Raw genomic sequence first — 19,699 nt, 5'->3', positions numbered from 1 at the left:
GAATGACTCAGTGAACATGAAATGACCTTAAAACTTTTACTTTCATATTGAGAGCCAGTATGCAGCACAATAGAGTCTGGGCTAACTGTTATATAAGATATTACCACAATATAACTTAAAAAAGTTTACTTTTACTGGTGAAAAACATGGAAGTATATGTTATTTCTAAAGACAATAATCTATAATTCAACATAGATGACAAAAATCTGAATTATTAATCATCCATAAGATGAAGATAAATAGGTTTCCTGAATATTTATGATTTGTTACTTTGAGCTCTTTTATTACCATAATTCAAAAATTCAATAGTAAAATGCTGTAGAGTTAAGAATATTATGTTTTCTATATGAATCAATCAAAATAAAAGTTACACTCACCAAGTTGATAAGCCTCATGCAAAATATTCTATATCATTCACATTGATGGCGTGAAAAATTAAACTGCACTTTAATATAATTTTTGCTGCTATAGGCTCAAATTTCTTACTGACAAACAAAACCAGATCTCACATCGTTTAATTTAAATATATAATGATATTTAATGAATATAAATGCAAATGTTATATTTTCTTTACTAAACACTTGAGGATGCTTCAGGGTCAATTGTACGCTATGTGTAGTGTCTGTTTTAATCATTTTCCTATATAACTACTCTACAATAAAATTGTAAAATAAGAATTTGAATGCACATGTAGCACATTTACATTCATTTACACAACAAAGTGTGTACAGAGGATGGGGACATAAAAGAAATTAAAAAATTGAAAAGAAAAAACCTTCATACATGGTGTTATAATCCATTTCTTTTCCATTTAGAATGATTTTTGAAGGTCAGTCACTCAAAATATCTCTAAACGAGATTCCCTGTGCCCTGCCCCCAAAGGTAGGCATATGCCCCTGGAAAAATTACACGCATATTTATCCTCCAAATAGCAATACTTAACCCTTCAAGCAGTTTTATAAATTTCATTGATCCGCATTATAACTGACACTGTAGAAATAGCCAAACCCTCTGTAAAATACTACATCTTTTTTCAAGAAGACGGCTTTGTTTCCAGATTTTGTGTAGGTGATAGTGCCCCCCTCCCAACTCTGAGAATAATGATTTTATAAAACCAAGGAAGAGAAATACTCTTTCTCATGCTGTGCCAAAAAAAGGGGGAAAAAGTTACACATTTTGAACACCATCTCATTCCTTGTGTTATCAAAACATGAACAATAGCAGACTCCTTTCACTGGCCACACCAATTCCAGTCATATTACCATACAACAATTTCCAACCATTAGAGTTGGGTGAGAAATGAAGGCGCCATCTATTGGTGTTCAACCCAGGCTCGGTCAAGAGTGGATATAGAGCTCTCTGTTAGGAGGGGCGATTTTACAAATCGCTAAAAACTATTAATGGCATGGAGTGACCATATGTTCCACATTTTGTCCTATATTTTTCATGATAGTCCTATTTTCTTTTTTCCTTAATCCTGACTTTTTTTAGAAAAATGTCCAGTTTTACCCGTTTTTTAGTAAAAGTTTTCTTGAATTTGTTGTTATCATATTATCATATAGAAGTTCCGAAAATTTCATGAATTATCCCCTCTACCATAGATCCACCCCTGGGCTCAGTAGGTAAAAAACTTATTTTCAATGTTCTTCCCCGGATTCGAACCCATGGACCTTGAAGGAAACCTTCATGGTGGAAGACGAGCAAAACAAGGTAACTAAAAGAATATAAAGTGGGGAATCGATCAAGATAATTATTACCATGGAATACAGTATTCAAAAATGGCAATCAAAGACTAGCTACTAATGCTTCTTACAGAAATTTAAGAGCTTTGTGCTAAGATTGACCTGGAAATTTGTTTTTGAAAAGAAACAAAACATAAGGAAGTCAAATGTCAAATATAAAGAAGTTAATGAAGTATTTTTCATTTTCAGATGCAGGACCCCTGCTCAAAAAATTAGAAAGAGTAGGATGAGAAAGGGTAGCCCTCCCCCAGACAACATATAATCAAAATAAAATAAAAAAAACCTAAAAGAAATTATTTTTTTTGAAAAAATTTTCCCATACACTATTTCAATATTCTATAAGATTGACTCCAGCCAAAGCAAAATGGCAGAAATGGCTTTATAACTAAAATAATTTTTGGCCAAAATAGGGTATTAGAAAACACAGATAATTCTTTTCTGCTCTCCTCACAATATATATTACATTCTTTTTTGGAGTCTCCCTCAGTCGAGTCTGTCAACTCTCTTCGACAATGCACACAGCAAATTATAAAGACATGTATGTAAGTTTTTTAAGAATGACGCTCTTTCTAGGCCACTTCCAAAAGCACAGTGCAAAATGAGTAAATTACAAGGTCCAATATAAATAAGTCAAGGTGGAGCAGATGGTTTTACTGTGTTGTCTATCCCTTTTTTAAAAGGATGTGTTTAAATTTTAGTGTTCAATGCCAGTGTAATCATTTTTGACAAATGAAGCACTTTAATTTCTAGCTCTTTGCTGAGCATTGTAAATATTGTATATGTTTCTGCATGCCCTAAAAATACAGAAGACAACTGAATGTTATTGAGTAGCATGAGAATCACCAAACCTAGAATAAATAGCCCTATGTATCCAACTGTTCTGATATGCAAACTGTTATGTCACCTATACACAAAATGTGCACTATAATTTTGAATGATGACTGTTAGTTACTGTCCAAGACCATGAAGCAGGAACTGGTTTTTAGGAATTCTTTTTTAAATGCAAAATAATTTTTTTTCAACCGGGCAGAGAAGTTTACAAAATCTACTTTAGTTGTTGAACCCTTAAACTAAGCAAATTAAAAATTAATAAACCACCAAATGGTCCAAATACACCCCCCCCCCCAAAAATAACTTTAAAAACTATGCAATTTCTGCTTTGACAGAATCATTAATTGCAATCTACTACATTTGTATTATTTGCCATTATATCAATGATTCCCTCCCTAATTAAAATCAATTATATGAATTTTGTTGATAGGTTTGAGTGGAAAAGTAAGACGAAAACTAGAACTACGACAAAACTGAGAAAGCAGGACATTCTACCTAAAAGTAGGGAAAGTAGGACAAATGGGAACCCTGCAGATGGCAACATACCCAAGTTCTACCACTAGTGCCAATTTACAGGAGATGGCAATAATTTTCAATTAAAACTGGATAGCATGCCAGCCAAGGTTGGTGCAACAAATTTGAGAAATGGCACAGGATTAGAGCTAGATCAATGCAAAGAAAAGCTATCATTAAACAAAAGAACTTTCCCTGTGATTGGCAGGCTATTATTGTTTTACATTTTCAGAACATTTGAGGTAGAATTCAATAACCCCCCCCCCCCACCCCACCTCTTGGATATAACCACGATTCTACTGTACACCATCTCATATTGATACAGCCTATATAAGAATATGCAACATCATAATATACTAATGACATATGTATAGTAAATTGTATGAGCATGATCATTTTAACCTTTAACTGGCGTGGTGGGGTCATTTTGGCCACAAGCATTCATCTTGCCACCCCTTGAGAAAGAAATGCATCTGGACCATCTTATTTTCAGTACCTTTCAAACTAGTTGCTTAGACAAGTTTGACAAATTTATGATGTTATTCAACTTTTTCTTTCCTCTATATCAGTGATTCCTAACATGGGCGATGGAAGGTTCCAGGGGGGGTAGTAGAAGCTACGGGTGTAACATAGGATTCTATGGGTTAGATTGCGTTGAGGGGCGATGTTAGAAAAAAATTCTGAAGAAGGGGATGATCACAAAGTTGGGAAACTATTCTCTATATCAGCGGTTCTCAACTTTTTTTTACTCGCAGAGCCCTTTTCAGTATATAATTTCTATGGTGGAGTCCTGTTTGACTCGTGGAGCTCTTTTTTGTACTTAATTTTTATGATAGAACCGTGTAGGCATCTCTTATTTACTTATCTTATGACTTCTGAATGAAGTCATGCTCATTGCTTTTATGAAAATTTCTTTTGTCGATTTTTAAAATGCATTAATACTTGCTGGGGTCAAAATGGCACCACGATGCCAGTTGAGGGCTAACTTAAAAGAAATTATTGAAAAAAAGTATTGGTTATATGAGTAAAAAATATATACCAGAGAAGAAGATATGCATAATTAGATGTCAGAAAAAGGGTGTCTTTATATTAAAGCTTTTAGAGATTTAAAGATTTATCTGCTGCTACTATATGTGGGCCAGTACAGAGTTACTAATGTAGCTAATCTCTGTGAAAGAGATCTGCTTGTATTTGAACCTCCAGGATTAGAAAAACCAAGAAAATTTTAAACTTCACACAAATCTCTATTCTTCAATCATAAAAATAAAACTAGTTGTAATTAGTATCAACCAGAAACACAGGGACAGGTTATCTACAAAACATGAAATTAATATGCAAAAATGAAAAGAGAAATATGAGGAATTCAATAATACCACAAATTAATTTACTGCCACTAAAACTGCTGGCTTCGTTATTCTTTTATCATCTAAAAATATATCAACTCAAACAAAGATGTATAGTTATTAGTGCTAATTTAAGAAAAAATAATTATTCAGAAGCATCTTACCTCAGTACATAAGCATCAAGGTAATCATTCTTCTTAAAACTGATTATTTCACATTTAACAAGCTTGAGAAGACTCTCCCAAGTAGATCTGCGAAGTGATAAAATTAACAATTAGCACTAGATAAAGAAAAAAAATTAATTTAAAGATTTATCTGAATGTAAACTGCTTAAATGTTCCGATTTCCCCCCCCCCCCACCCAAAAAAAAAAAAAAATTCCAGTTCGTTTTTTCAATCTTACATTTTGATGCTGAAAAAAAGTGACAAAAGGGTCTCTCTTTTCTCTATAGCAATCACCAGAACCTAGGCACTATGACCATTTGATAACACACCACACACCCTTGATGAACCTTGTGAAGGAGCTTAGCTTTTTTTTATTATTTATTCATATATTAGACAAAACATCACAAAAACATACAAGACAAAAAGAAAACTACAAAACAAATATTATTTGAAACAAAAAGAGATATAATGGATCATAAACAGTAACACACACACACAAAAGGGACAATTTTTTTGGCAACCTTGAAAGTGTACAAAAACAATACTCAATAATAAATACACAATAAATAGTAATAATCAATATATCTAATATATATCTTGGGATTCCCAATCAATGTGGTACATCGCTTCAAATTCAGTCAAATTGCTTCATCAGACAAAGGTACAGTGAGGTGTTTAATATACGTGTGTGTATGTATGTGTGTATATATATATATTTATTTATTTATTTTAAGAACACTACTTAAATGTACCTCCCCTCAAATTACAGTGATTAGGAAGATGGCAGTGATTTGGAAGCTAGCAAAATTTCATCTTTCTCTTTCGGTTTATAAGGAAACAATTGAGGCAAATTGTCATTACAAATTTGCCATTGTCAAATTTTGAAAAAGTGACTTATAACATTTGCCATCCCAGCACAGAAATAATAATAGTGATTTTTTAAGAATATTCCGTGGCAACAGGATCCCACAAGATATTTAGGTTGTAAAATTTTGGGCTTATTGTTAGGTCTTGGGATTCCCAATCAATGTTGTACGACGCTTCAAATTCAGTCAAATTGCTTCATCAGACAAAGGTACAGTGAGGTGTTTAATATGCGTTTTTCTAGGGATAACTGGAGACAAAATTCTCACAAGTACAAAACATCTTTTTGGTGACCCTTCGGCATATAGTTTGCACCTGAAAAAGACCCCGGAAAACTGGCAGATTTGTATTTGCCATGCACAGTAACAGCATTGTGAAAAATAATATGGGTAATTTAGTCTATAAAAAGCTCCAACCAGTGCCGTCTTAAGGCATGGCCCGGGGGCCTCAAGTGAAGAGGGGCCTCACAAAAATGAGATCTGGTTGAAATTTTCGAGAATTTGTTTGGTAGGGCCTCAGAAAAATCGATTGGCCCGGGGGCCCATGATACTCTTAAGACGGCCTTGGCTTCAACTCCAGGCTCTTCTTCACTTTTTCATATATTGTACCAACAAATAGTTATATCTGGTTGTCTACCTGTGTTCCCAGCTAGATATGTTCCATCAAAAATTAGTTTTCTCTGCAAATTAATCATATCCAAACCAATAAACCACTAACCAAACTGTACAACACATGCACTTCCTGTACTATATATACAGTTGCACACACATGCTCTTCTGGAGAACTTAACAAATTACACCCATTTACCCCTTAATCAACTGCAGGACCTAATGCAGCCAACATTTGTCCAATTAATCAATTATCCAAAAGGGCAAATCTAAACAGAATTTGCAAAACATTTTAAGCGCTTGAAAACTTTAAAAAAAAAAAAAAGACTTGAATATCATTGAAATATACAAGGTGCCACACAAATCCTAATTTGGGCTTTATCTCAACTGTTCATCGTAGAGGTATGGTTCTAACTTAAAAATTGCTCAAAATCTGTTCACTTTGCACCAGTTTTGAGAGTAAAAACATAATGTGTCATAAAATTCAAAAAAATCTAAATCTTTTAATGGTTTCCTCCATCCTCTAACTTCCAATTAGAAAGTTGTTGCCCTATCTGTCCTGAAGCCAACAATAAAAACTCAATGTTCCTAGTGCAATATTCACAGAGACATTTAAATTCAAAAATTAGAGAAAAATTGGGAAAGAACAGCATACACTAATGTGGACAATGCTTCTTCCCCTCTTTTTATGCTGTTCTTTTCCAGTTTTTCTCTGCTTTTTGAATTCAAATATCACAATTAATATCACAATTAATATCACACTTAGGAACATTGAATTTTTATTGTTGGCCTCTGCAGAGACAGGGCAACAACTTTCTAATTGGAAGTTAGAGGACAGGAGGGAGACCATTAAAAGATTTAGATTTTTTTTAATTTCATGACACCAGTTTTTAGAGTGAAAATATAATTATTTTCACCCTCAAAACTGGCGCAGGGTAAACAGATTTTGAGCAATATTTAAATTAGAATCATTTTCGGAAAAGGACGCACAAAAATTTGGTTCATGACTCCCCCAAGGGTGTGTTCTTTCTTAGTTCCGAGAAGAAGAAATAGACAGAAAAACCTTTCCCCTGTCTTTCTTTTCTTGTTTCTACAGTCTAATATTGGGTGATCTTGAAAAAGTAGTTTTACTACTTTGAAGTACAAATAAAGCATTTTATTGCACTGTATTGATATACAAGCTGGTTGTTGAAGAATAAGATGAGGGATATCTAGTAGCGTCCCAGAATGAAGGGCCGTATACCGAATTTTAGAATTTCGGAGTTTCTATTCCCCTGCGTGTTTTTTCCTCTCCGGTTACATATCGGAAATTAGGACGGTACTTTCGCGGATATCTACCGGCATTTAAAGACAGCGTAAAGTCGTCTTGTTCTTACAAGATTGCCAATGCGCATTTTTTGAAAAATTTTAAAGGATTTTTCAGAACGCTCGTTCAAATTGTAAAAATTTTCTGAGATCGTTGGGGAAAAATACCGAATATGTAAAAACTCTACCTTGAATATCCAGGTTTTTTCATCTAGCTGCTATGCGGTAGTCGCCGTTTCACATCGCGAAAATCACGGATGTGTACGCAGAATCGGCCTTTGGAGGGGCACAATGGGTCACTTAATGTGTTATTTTTTTCCCAAATATTTCAATTTTTTACAAAAATATTTTAATTTTTGATCTTCTTGGGGAGCACGAACCCCCACAATACCCCCCCCCCCCAGATTTCGCCTTTGGAGAAAATTCGAGTTTGGAAGCCGCGATTGCGCAGTGGTAATCAGCTAAAAATACGATTTTCTAGGTTTTCCAACTTTGAGTTGACTATTCCTTTGAAAAAAAAGCTCTAGTTCCCACGACGATTACACAGACCAACAACACAAACATGTATATATCAAATTTCAAAACCCAAGCATTTTTCCAAATTGGAGGATAGATGCAGGGCAGAAATTTGTGGGGGGGGGGGGCTGGAGGGGGTGCCGAATTCACCCTTTATAACTGCTTCTTCTTTTTAAATGCGTGCTTGCCTCATTTGAGAAAGTACACTCATTGCCATAAAAATTTGCGCACCCAGAAGTCGTCGTCATAATGAAACGAAATTTTACACATGTAAGTACTACGTTGATATAAGTAAGTGATTAGAAAATCCAAGAAAAAGGATCATTTATTGCAGAAAAAAGTACAGATGAACAGAAGTTTTAGTACTCTGTTGGACCCCCTCTAGCGCGAATGCACGATGCGATACGAGCGGGCATTGAGGCATACAAGTTCCGTATGATGTCCTGAGACATCTCGTTCCACAGTTGCCGTAAATGCGCCTCTAGTTTCGACCAACCTCGTAGGGTGTCCAACTTGCCGTCCCAAATGATCCCAGATATGCTCGATTGGTGACAAATCTGGGGATAGAGCAGGCCAGGGAAGGGTGGTAATGTGGCGGAGGCAGTCTTGTGACATCCTTGCTGTGTGTGGCCTAGCATTGTCTTGTTGAAAAATGGCTCCTGGGAGCCCTGCCATGAGTGGCAACACATGTGGCTGAAGGATGTTATGGACGTACCGCTGGGCTGTCACTGTGCCATGGATCAATATTATGGGTGACCGTGTATCGTAAGCAATGGCATCCCATACCATGACACCAGCTGTGGGAGCGGTGTGTCGCTGTAAAGCGAAGGCAGGATTGAAGCGTTCACCACGGGGCCTCCACACACGAACACGATTGTCATCACTGCTCAAGTTGAATCTCGATTCGTCGCTGAAGACGACCTGGTTCCATTCCGTTGCAGTCCAATCCCGTCGTGCTCGACACCACTCCAAACGGAGGCGTTGGTGGGTGGATGTCATTGGCAGCACACGTAATGGGCGCCGCGATAACAGATGTCCTTCAGCCAGGCGCCTTGCGATGGTTCGGGAAGACACAGGGGCCCGTAGTGAAGCTGCTGCCTGTGTCTGGATTGCGGCCAATGAGGCAGTTGGCTCTACGCGTGCGTTTCGGATGATGTGACGGTCTTCTCGACGGCTGGTCTGTCGAGGGCGTCCTGAACCTGGTCGTCTCTTCTGTCCACTGGTCCCAACACCTCCTCACAGTAAAATCAGAACGGTCTAGTTGACGAGCTACTCGCCGAGCTGACCACCCAGCTTCCATCATCCCGATGATTCTTCCCCTTTCGAACTCTGACAACTGCTCATATGGTCTTCGACGGCGGCGTAACGGCATATCCACCTCAGCATTTCCTTTGCAAACGATTAAATACACTCCAGCAAGCTCTGCTTACCTGTTTTATACTCCAAGGAGAACGTAGTTCAACGCCCTCTAGTGGCATTACGCAATGCGCAATAACGCTGCATTTCTAATCATTTGCATATCTGCCCGACATGTACCTTCAGGCCAACTTTCGTTTCGATCCCACAATTATTTCTTGGTGCGCAAATTTTTATGGCAATGAGTGTATATAGTTGCGGCCCTGGATCATGGGCTGAGATACGCCTCCCTCTCCCAGCGTCAAAGGTGGAGTCGACTGATCTAATGTGTATATATATATATATGAATTGACATTATCATCATCGTTGACATCATCCCCCCCCCCCCAGACTTCCCAAGTCTATCTCCACCTATGCCCTGGATATATGGCACCCACCACCTACTGAACATAAAACACTCCAAATGCTGGGCGCGCGCACACACACACACACACACTCACTGTTAAGTTTCACCAACACAAATCTGACATAGCTTTCATATTCAGGTATGAAAATATGTGGCAGTTAAATGTGACAGATCATAGTGGTGGATCATCAGGGAGGGAAAATAAAATGATTCCACCAGGAAATTGCTTCGCAAGGGTTTATATGAATAGGGGAATCAGAAGATAAGTGTCAGAATCTCATTTGCTCCAAATTTAATCACAAGATACAGTTGAAATAGCTAAGATCTTTATAACGAAATAGAAAATCACTCAGAAGGGAATTTATACTGATTTATTAGTAAATATATAAAGATGAGTGTGCTTAACTTTTAATTACAGTGAATCCGGCTTATAATGTTTTTTAAAAAAAACCGTCATAAAAAACATTGTAAGTGGGAAAACGCTTTAAACGAGAAATCTTAATGAGAATTACTTAAGAGTTGGGAGCACGAAAATAAGTCGTTCTAAATGGGAACATTATAAGCGAGATTGACTGTATATATTTGTTTTAGATTTATTACATTTGTTAAATTCTCAGTGTTAATAAGCTTCTTTGCAAGCTTTTTCTACTAGTAGACAATGAAAGTAAAAGAACCTAGTTATAAGCTGGTAAATTAATCTTTTTTTTTCAATGAACCTCTTTATAGAACATGTTTCTAGAAATGAATTATTTCTTTGATTCACAGAGATACCTCCGTACCCAGAGCACAACCTGCAACTGTCTCAACGAAGAGATATAAGCAGGTGATCAAAGACCTGGGTCATCTTGGAAAAAATTCACAGATATGCCAGTAAATGATGGGGGGAGGGATAACTAATTTTTTTTCCAGAGGAACCCACTTTCCCTCAAAAAGGACCCAGATTTTGCCAATAACCTAGGGATCCAGGTAAATTAAAGTACAGTGGCATCTCTGTAGAGACATACTGTCAATTAGAGAAAAGTATCCAAATAATATGTAGAATTCGGATAAGTAATAATGCAAAGGTTTGTACAGTTATTGTTTCAAATATAAAAATAAACTTTTTATATGAACACTGTCCTCAAAAACCCAATTAGAAAGTTGTTGCCCATCTCTCATGAGGCCAATGAAAAAAATCCGTTTCTAAGTGCAATAGTCACTGAGACATTCGAATTCAAAAATCTGAGAAAAGTTGAGAAAGTACAGCATAAACTAACAGAGAGCATTTCTTTCCCTCGTTTATGGTATTCTTTTTAACTTTTCCGCGATTTTTGAATTCAAATATCTCTGAAAATATTGCATTTTAAAAATGCGGAATTTTTGGTTGGCCTCAGGAGAGACAAGGCACCAACTTTCCAATTGTCTATCAAACAAGAACTGCATAAAAAGTGACTGCATCTGAAAGTGTTTCTTTTGTCAATTCTAATGTTTCATTGATTCTAGAATTATTTCTTTTATTAATTCTGAAAATTTTCTTCTGTTCTGAATTTTAATCAATTCCAAATTTCTATTAATTGCTGTGTTAACTTCATTTGTGTCTATTATTTTTGTATGGATATTTCAATATTTCTGTACATTTTGTAATGATGTATGAATTTTTGGATACTCCCCCGAAACTATTAGGACGTCCATGGCCCCGCAATTATTTTCGTACCGGACTCCGCGACTGGTAAGGGAGACCCTGGCTCTGCACAACATTTCTTAAAGCTGTAAACGAGTATCTATATTCTAGTATCTACGAGATATTGCCTCCCCTAAGTGGACTGGAGAGAAGGACAGAGGGTACAGGGTACCTTACATTCATAAAGGAGCATAAACTGAAACATTTTCCTTTAATTATTTTTTATTCAATTTATGAATGCTTTAGTGGAGGAAAGGAGACCCATGCCAACCCTCTTTTTTTGCATGGAAATTCACTTGGAAGGCTGGGTGAGCATGATGATGATATCAATTCAATATGAATATATCCGTTGGCTCCACCATTGAAGCTTGGGGGGGGGGGGGGGTTTATCTCCGCCCATGCGCATCTGTGATATCGTAGAGGCTATATTTTTTATAGCTTTCGAAATACGAACTCCAAATGACTATAAAAACGGAAATAGGGCCTCTACTGCAAACCATTTCTTTAAATCCATTGTACAAAAGCAAGATAAATACGATTCCTATGCGATCCCGATCACTATCAACTTCCGATTCAGAAGTACCGTCAATTTTCACGGATATCTCGAATATATTTTCTTTATATATCTCTCACGCTATACTTGAATGAAACAAGATATTTTCTTTCCTCAAAATAGAGCATAAAAAATACTCCACAAAGGAGATTATTAACCTTCTCGGGCATATCTATTGCTCGCTCGCATTCTAGAACAAAGTTATCAAGACCACGTTTTCACAGCATGTGCTCCAATAATAAGGATGAAAGAGAATTTTTTTTTTTTTCCATGACGTATACACCAAGTATTTCCAAAAGCATGAGAAAGCAAAATCAAAGTTCAAGGAATAAAAGTTGCAATGTAATGACGACGTTCTCTTTCCGAGCTGAGGTCTAATCAGTCACGGAAAAACGTGCATTCACGCTCGCAATAAAGATGAATACATGCACTTGTTTGGATGGGTTTATGCAAAGCCTCCTAGATGGAGACCAGATATGACATAAATCCTAAGACGGCTTTGGTTTATGAGCGCAGCAAATTTAATTGGGAAACCACAGAAAACCAATTTCAGCTAACCACCATTGTGCCACCTGTGAGATCGAACCCGGGACAATGTGAATTCATCATGATGCCCAAACGACCGCATAGCAGCTCTCCGCCAATACTGAAGGATGATAAAGCACATTATTTGGAAGTAGTAGAATGTGTTTACTAAAAGAAAAAACTTCCTTTTTTTTTCAGTTGTGGCAGCTTAAGTTTCCAAACAACGTGAAATAAAGTTTTATGCACATCAAAGAGTTCATGAAAACTGATAAGCGTTGGAAGACTGCGGAATTTGCTGACTACGGCAAGGGATAATAATTATAGTATTATCAAATTATTGAAAAGAATATCGAATCAAGACATCATTACAATGACATGGTCTGGCACTATAAAAAGACATTACGTTGCACAAAACAAAAAATTAAGTGCAGGGTATTAAATATGGTTGTAGTGGTTTCACGATTCTATTGCGAGTCACATGATCATAAAATATTACATTGCATGAAAAAATTCCATGCTTTTCAAGTTGTGTTTTTTTAAACACATACTACTACGTATTTCTCAATAAGACACTCTTATTCTATTCTGCGAACAATGATTCTGTAATCAAGTTTCTCTCACGTGATGTAGCATGTCCTCATCAAGCCATTTTATAAGGAAATCAAACTGTTGGGCGATTTTGAAAAAAGAACATTCAACAGTGTGGCGAGTCATAATCATTGACAGGAAAAATAATAGATCAGCCCACGCCACGAGTGGATATTTTTTTTCTCTTTTCTAGTGGGCCAAAAACCCCACCAATTAGCATGATTAAAAAAAAAAGCTTGGTAATCATCGATTTTGACGATTAATAATGAGACAAAGCCCGCAGTTCTGGTAGATTTCGCTGGTAAAGGAAATACAAACACAAAGAGTCTCTTAATTCTTATAACCTCAACGCAAACCTCATCAATAACCTCATACAAAGAAAATTGCAGAGGATTTAAATCGAAGGAGCGTGGAGATCATAACGCCAGCTGATGATCACTCTGAACACGACCGATCCATCGTTTTTAGCAATCCAGTATCCAAGAATTCACAATCACGACGATTGAAACGGGGCAGCATTATGTTGTTGGCAAGTGGTCCCCACTATGGGTCACCAAGCGGGATGAGCCAATCATCCAATACAGCAGCGTTTCTCAACCTATGCTCCGCAGGTAGACTTGATAATTTAATTCTAACTGAATGAAAATTATTCAACCGTTTCAACCGATATCAGTAATAATGTATGGGCTCAAAAAAAATATTACACCTTCATACTTAGCTCACCACACATCATCGAAGAAAATGTGATCCTAAATAGGGATATCACTAAATTTTGCCAAAAACGAAATTTATTGTCTTAAATGCAATTCGATAATTACTACTGCTAAAATTTGTGAAGGGTGGGCGGAAAAAAAGACAGCAACAGGACACAAGTTGTCCGTCAATTTGTTTCAAACTTTTTGCTGGTCCTTGAGTTCGGGAGGGTTGAGAAACGCTGCAGTACAGTAATATCAGCGGTTCTCAATCCGTGCTCCGCGGCCGCTTGAAAAAAATAAAATTAATCAGTAAATTTCATAAATAAATTTTAAAAAAAAAAAAAGAGACGTAGCAATTATAAGTATATAGGCTCCGCGAGTCAAAGAAGGTTGAGAACCGCTGCAGTACATGCATATCACACATGTCCTATAGTGTCCGAGGTACTATAGAACATATAACTATCCCGGTCAATAAGCAGAAAAATAAAAGAGCAAACGCTATCCTGCGAACTTCGTAAAAAAATGAGGGAGAGGGAGTTCAAACCCTGTTGGTAGCACAGCGATTGTCGGCTGGAAGTTTTTTTTCCAAGCGCAAGAATGTCAGCCAAACACTTCCTCCCATTTGAAAAAGTATCTCAGCAGAGAGCAAGCAGACCTTCAACAAAGCACTCATACAACACGAAAATTCAGGCATTAGCCATTTTCATTTCAAAATATGCAAGACTGATGGCAGCACCAGCAAGAACACAAAATATGCATAAGTCTGATAACATTAGGGCCATTAAGTTAGGGCCACACATACACTCAAAACATGAACCAATTTGTTAGAAATTCTTCAGAGGAATGTTTATGAGGTCCATGTATAATTAAGTAGTAGTAGTCATGTGCTTGCACCATGGTCTTGGTCAGGGCCATCTTAAGAGCATCCTACGAAAACACAGTGATTTTTCCTCAGCCCCCCCCCCCTCCTCACCTAACTAGAAATGGGCCCAACCCCTTCAACCACACTGGAATAGTTATAGTTTCATTAACAGACTTCCTATGCGTGCCCCCCCCCCCCCCAAAGGTTGTGCTCACAGGGCTTCAACCTGAAAGCTCGGAAAATGATTAGTACAATTTTTCTCATTCTGTACCCGACAAATTCTCCATAGAAAAGCCATTAAATATTTGTCTGAGGTGGGGAGTCTGACAAAGATCACAGTCTAGGGGCCTATAGCTACAGGATGTGAGAGCTATACCCCTATGCAAAGAAAAAAAGGTTATGCAGTTTTAGTACTAGGGTCATTCCATTTCAAATCACCCGGCAAAATGCCAAAATGACACCCATCCATAGTCTCAGATTTCAATGATTTTTTTTTTCATTTGTTGCATTTACCATCCTTATTAACGGTGTGAAATATTATTTTCATATCTCTAAAACTTTTTGAGAAAAAAAAATGTTGAAATTTATCAACAACTGATGCAGATGACTTTTCCGAGGCTCAATTTTTAAGCTGCATTGTTTGAGAAAATAAATCGTAACTTTTTCAATTTTCAATATATTCAAGTGAAATTTTCACTAAATGTTCACAAAAACATACAGAATATGAATAAAAATAATTCATACACTTACATTTGAAATTTACATGCAAAACAATTATGTAAACTTTGTTTTTGTGGAATTTTTCGTTAGAAAAAATACAATTTTTCAAACGTATTTTTAGACCAGAGGCACAGCAGTTACTAAAACAACTTTTATTTTAAATTTCTCCTAAATATATGAAGTAAAATACTAGAGAAAAAAATAATGGTTTTTTGACCGTTAATATGTTTATTCTGGCTCGCAACACAAAATTCATCAAAATAAGACTGGATTGTTCCGATTTCAAATCATTCAACTAGATACTGAAATGCAACCCATCATCCTGGATTCCAATTATTATTTTTTATTTATTGTTTCTACCATGCTTGTTGACCATGCAAAGTTTCATGTACATATCTCAAAAACTTTTTGAGAAAAAAAATGTTTTCTAACCTCACGAATGACGTCTCTTAGGCTAACACATTCAAGCAATATTATTTGTGAAAATATATCATAACTTTGCAGATTTTCAATATATTCAAATGAAATTTCCACTAAAATGCTCACAAAAAAATGTAGATTATGACTAGGAAAGAAAATTTAAACCTTTGCACTAAAAAATTAGATTGCAAAAAAATTGTTGAAATTTGATTTTTGATTCTTTTTACAATAAAAACACAATGGCTCACCTTTGCTTTTTCATTTACAAAACCTCTCCTGCTTTTCGCACAGCATATTCAGTGACATTGAACTCTTCAGATTTTCATTCATTTAATATTTTTAATACTTCTTCATTTAATTTATTGTTGTTTATATTCACTCTCTACAGGCATGGCATATTTTTTGCCCTGGAATTGATTTTGTACAACCATTTATTTCATTTATACGTGAAAAATACAAGTTTACTATCCTTAAACCTTTTATTTTTTTCTTATGACATTTTAAAGGATTAAAGCATGCTTCCGGATATATTTCATACTTTGAGAAAAAAGCTCTATGATGCTTAAACACACAGTAGATAAATGTTCAGAACTTGCTCCACTCCTCAATATTGATGTCCGATGGGTCCAATGATGTAATGGGTAACAGATTTTACACTTTTGCATAACACTTTTTATGACAGTCAGATCCAGTTTTTTTCTCAACACTATAAATTTCAAGTGTCTTTTCTGACATTTTACTTTGAATTCCAAAATGATATAAAATATTTAGCTCAAATGCAAATTGTGTTATCATGAGAAAAATTTGCTAACCCTGAGTTGGCTACTCTATGGAGCACATTCTGTCTTCATCAAGATCATAATTGAGACTTGCATCATTTGATGGGGGGCAGTTTAGTTCTAACACTTTTGTTTTAGTTTCCTCAATGAAGCAGCAACAGTGACTTTATCATCACCTGCTGGGATGATAAAGTCTTATAATTAAATAAAACACCAGCTGCCCTCTGAAGGACAAAGACCAGTGTGCCATAGTTTATATCTTCACAGAAGCTATTATTATTTTTTACAATCATCATCACAACACCAAACATCACATCTTATATATCACCACCAGACAATATATACATTAGGCTTTCAATTCTACTCTCTTCCATCTGCCTCAGCTACAACAATTAGGTTGTAGCTGATAATTATTTCATTCTTTGTGATTTAATGCCTCATATGCTGGCTTTTTATCAGCAATTTTAAATTATTTCTAGGGAAAAATATATAGAGGCTTGTGTTAAATATTATAATGTAGATTTTTTTTTCACACAAGTATAACCATTTCATATTTATCATATACATTAAATATATGTTTATTAAAATATATGCTGTAAAAATCTAAGTAATTTTAAAAAATTTAACACTGTTGTGGTAAAATAACTTTATAATTAAGCATGTTAAAGAACTTCAAAAATTAATCTATATATATATGATTAATATTATCTGGATTTATCAAATACAAAATAATTCTTTATGCAAAAATATATCAGATTGCAAAAGTTCGTCTTTGTTGCATCATAAGAAATATTTATAGATCAATTAAAAGTGAAATTAATTATTTGGAATTTGAACACTTCTAAGAATCTGAACATGAAGATTAAATTTGAAAAATTATTTTATTCACCCAAAACCTTTTTTTATTCACCCAAAACCTTTTTTTTTTCACCAACTCCCATTTGACACATTAACATTACATTAACATTTCAAATTATTTCATGAATTCATTTAATCCTAGAATTTTAAAATTAATTAATTGTTTCGAATTATTGCATTAACTACTCATGAAACTTAATTTAGTGAATACTGTAATAAATGTATAAGCGTACATGAAAAATAAAATATAAATTTCGCTCTACTAAGCATGAATTAAGTCAAAATGTACAAATATAATTAATGTAGCCATATAGTACAATTGTGTTTTGTTACTCAAATGTATTAACTGTCAAAATAATGTTTACTTTTCTACAGTCTTCTTAATATATTAATAGGATTAAATTTGAAAAAAATTGAAAATTCATGCTGTGCATCCAAAAAAAAGTGTTTAAAAAATTGTGTTAAAAATAAAAAAAATAATAATAAAAAAATTAAATTTAAATGACTTTTTTCCTCTGTTTAAATTTTCTTTCCTAGTCATAATCTACATTTTTTTTGTGAGCATTTTAGTGGAAATTTCATTTGAATATGTTGAAAATCTGCAAAGTTATGATATATTTTCACAAATAATATTGCTTGAATGTGTTAGCCTAAGAGACGTCATTCGTGAGGTTAGAAAACATTTTTTTTCTCAAAAAGTTTTTGAGATATGTACATGAAACTTTGCATGGTCAACAAGCATGGTAGAAACAATAAATAAAAAATAATAATTGGAATCCAGGATGATGGGTTGCATTTCAGTATCTAGTTGAATGATTTGAAATCGGAACAATCCAGTCTTATTTTGATGAATTTTGTGTTGCGAGCCAGAATAAACATATTAACGGTCAAAAAACCATTATTTTTTTCTCTAGTATTTTACTTCATATATTTAGGAGAAATTTAAAATAAAAGTTGTTTTAGTAACTGCTGTGCCTCTGGTCTAAAAATACGTTTGAAAAATTGTATTTTTTCTAACGAAAAATTCCACAAAAACAAAGTTTACATAATTGTTTTGCATGTAAATTTCAAATGTAAGTGTATGAATTATTTTTATTCATATTCTGTATGTTTTTGTGAACATTTAGTGAAAATTTCACTTGAATATATTGAAAATTGAAAAAGTTACGATTTATTTTCTCAAACAATGCAGCTTAAAAATTGAGCCTCAGAAAAGTCATCTGCATCAGTTGTTGATAAATTTCAACATTTTTTTTATCAAAAAGTTTTAGAGATATGAAAATAATATTTCACACCGTTAATAAGGATGGTAAATGCAACAAATAAAAAAAAAATCATTGAAATCTGAGACTATGGGTGTCATGGCTGGGTGATTTGACATGGAATGACCCACTAGTGAATTACCCATACTTGTTCTGAAGGTATATGGCAACATTTCTTGAGTACATAGCATGTATAATTTTTTAGAAACAAACATAGTGTTAGGTACAAAGCATATTCTGACATGCACAAATTAATTAAAAATTCCTCAAAGAAATATTTACACGGTTCATGGTTTAACAGTACTAGCCTTTCAATCAGTTTCTTTTTTCACTTTCTTTTCTTTTAAACCAAGCACATCTCCTGTCTATCACTATGAGCAATTTACTACCAATCTCAAGAACTATTCCCAGTTATGAGATTTATAACCTGTGATTCACAGGGTTGTTTGGTTTAAACCACGTTGGTTTTAACCAAGTGGGTTTTTTTAAAAAATCTGGTTTGTTTTTTTTTAAATCACATAAAAGCGGCCAAAATATTTTTTTTTTCCTTGAAAAATATCATATTGGGGTTCATTATTAGCCAAAATTTTTCATTCTTACCACATTTGCCATTGTTGGTGCACACATTCTCTGATGGTATATCTTTAAATGGTTTAAGATGGTACAAGTATTTTTTTTTCTTCAAAAAATCTCAAAAAAGTTGCCTGAATATATATTTCTCCCATATAAAAATTAGCTTAGTTACTTAAAGTTATATAGGCTTACTGTACAAAACTTTCTCATTACCAGATTTTTTCTAACCTTAGGGGTACATTCTGATGCTCTATATATATCTTGAGCAAATTCATAAATAAGGATTGCGTGAAGTGATGATTTGAAGTGACTTCACTATCATGTTAAGGGCAGGTGTTCTTATAATTCAAAAATGTACCAGCTGCCCCTAAAGGAGAAAGACCAGTGTACTCTCTAATAGTTACATTACCTCACAGACAAAGGGACAGTATTGATTGATAAGGGACAATTCTAGGTTGTGGTGTCTCAGGGAATTTTTCTCTAATAAGGTTGTTAATAAACGGAATCTTTTCTCTAATAAGGTTGTTAATAAACGGAATCTTTTCTCAGCCACCTC

General features: G+C 34.8%; 1 protein-coding gene across 2 annotated transcripts in view; it reads right to left on the bottom strand.

Annotated features, from left to right (window-relative positions):
* Positions 1–19,699, bottom strand: part of SamDC (S-adenosylmethionine decarboxylase) — a 47,584-nt gene that overhangs the window by 24,717 nt on the left and 3,168 nt on the right. For both annotated transcript variants that reach the window (XM_089236413.1, XM_089236414.1), the window contains exon 2: positions 4,594–4,680. In XM_089236413.1, coding sequence (XP_089092539.1) covers positions 4,594–4,680 — 87 coding nt within the window. The remainder of the gene's footprint in view (positions 1–4,593; positions 4,681–19,699) is intronic.

The sequence above is a fragment of the Pholcus phalangioides genome, unplaced genomic scaffold (assembly GCF_987345545.1).
Source record: "Pholcus phalangioides strain wild (caught in Gottingen) unplaced genomic scaffold, Ppha-v1.0 ptg000009l_1, whole genome shotgun sequence".
In the NCBI taxonomy this organism is placed as follows: Eukaryota; Metazoa; Arthropoda; class Arachnida; order Araneae; family Pholcidae; genus Pholcus; species Pholcus phalangioides.
The sequence above is the reverse complement of the archived record's forward strand: the minus strand, read 5'-3'. Positions and strand labels throughout refer to the sequence as shown.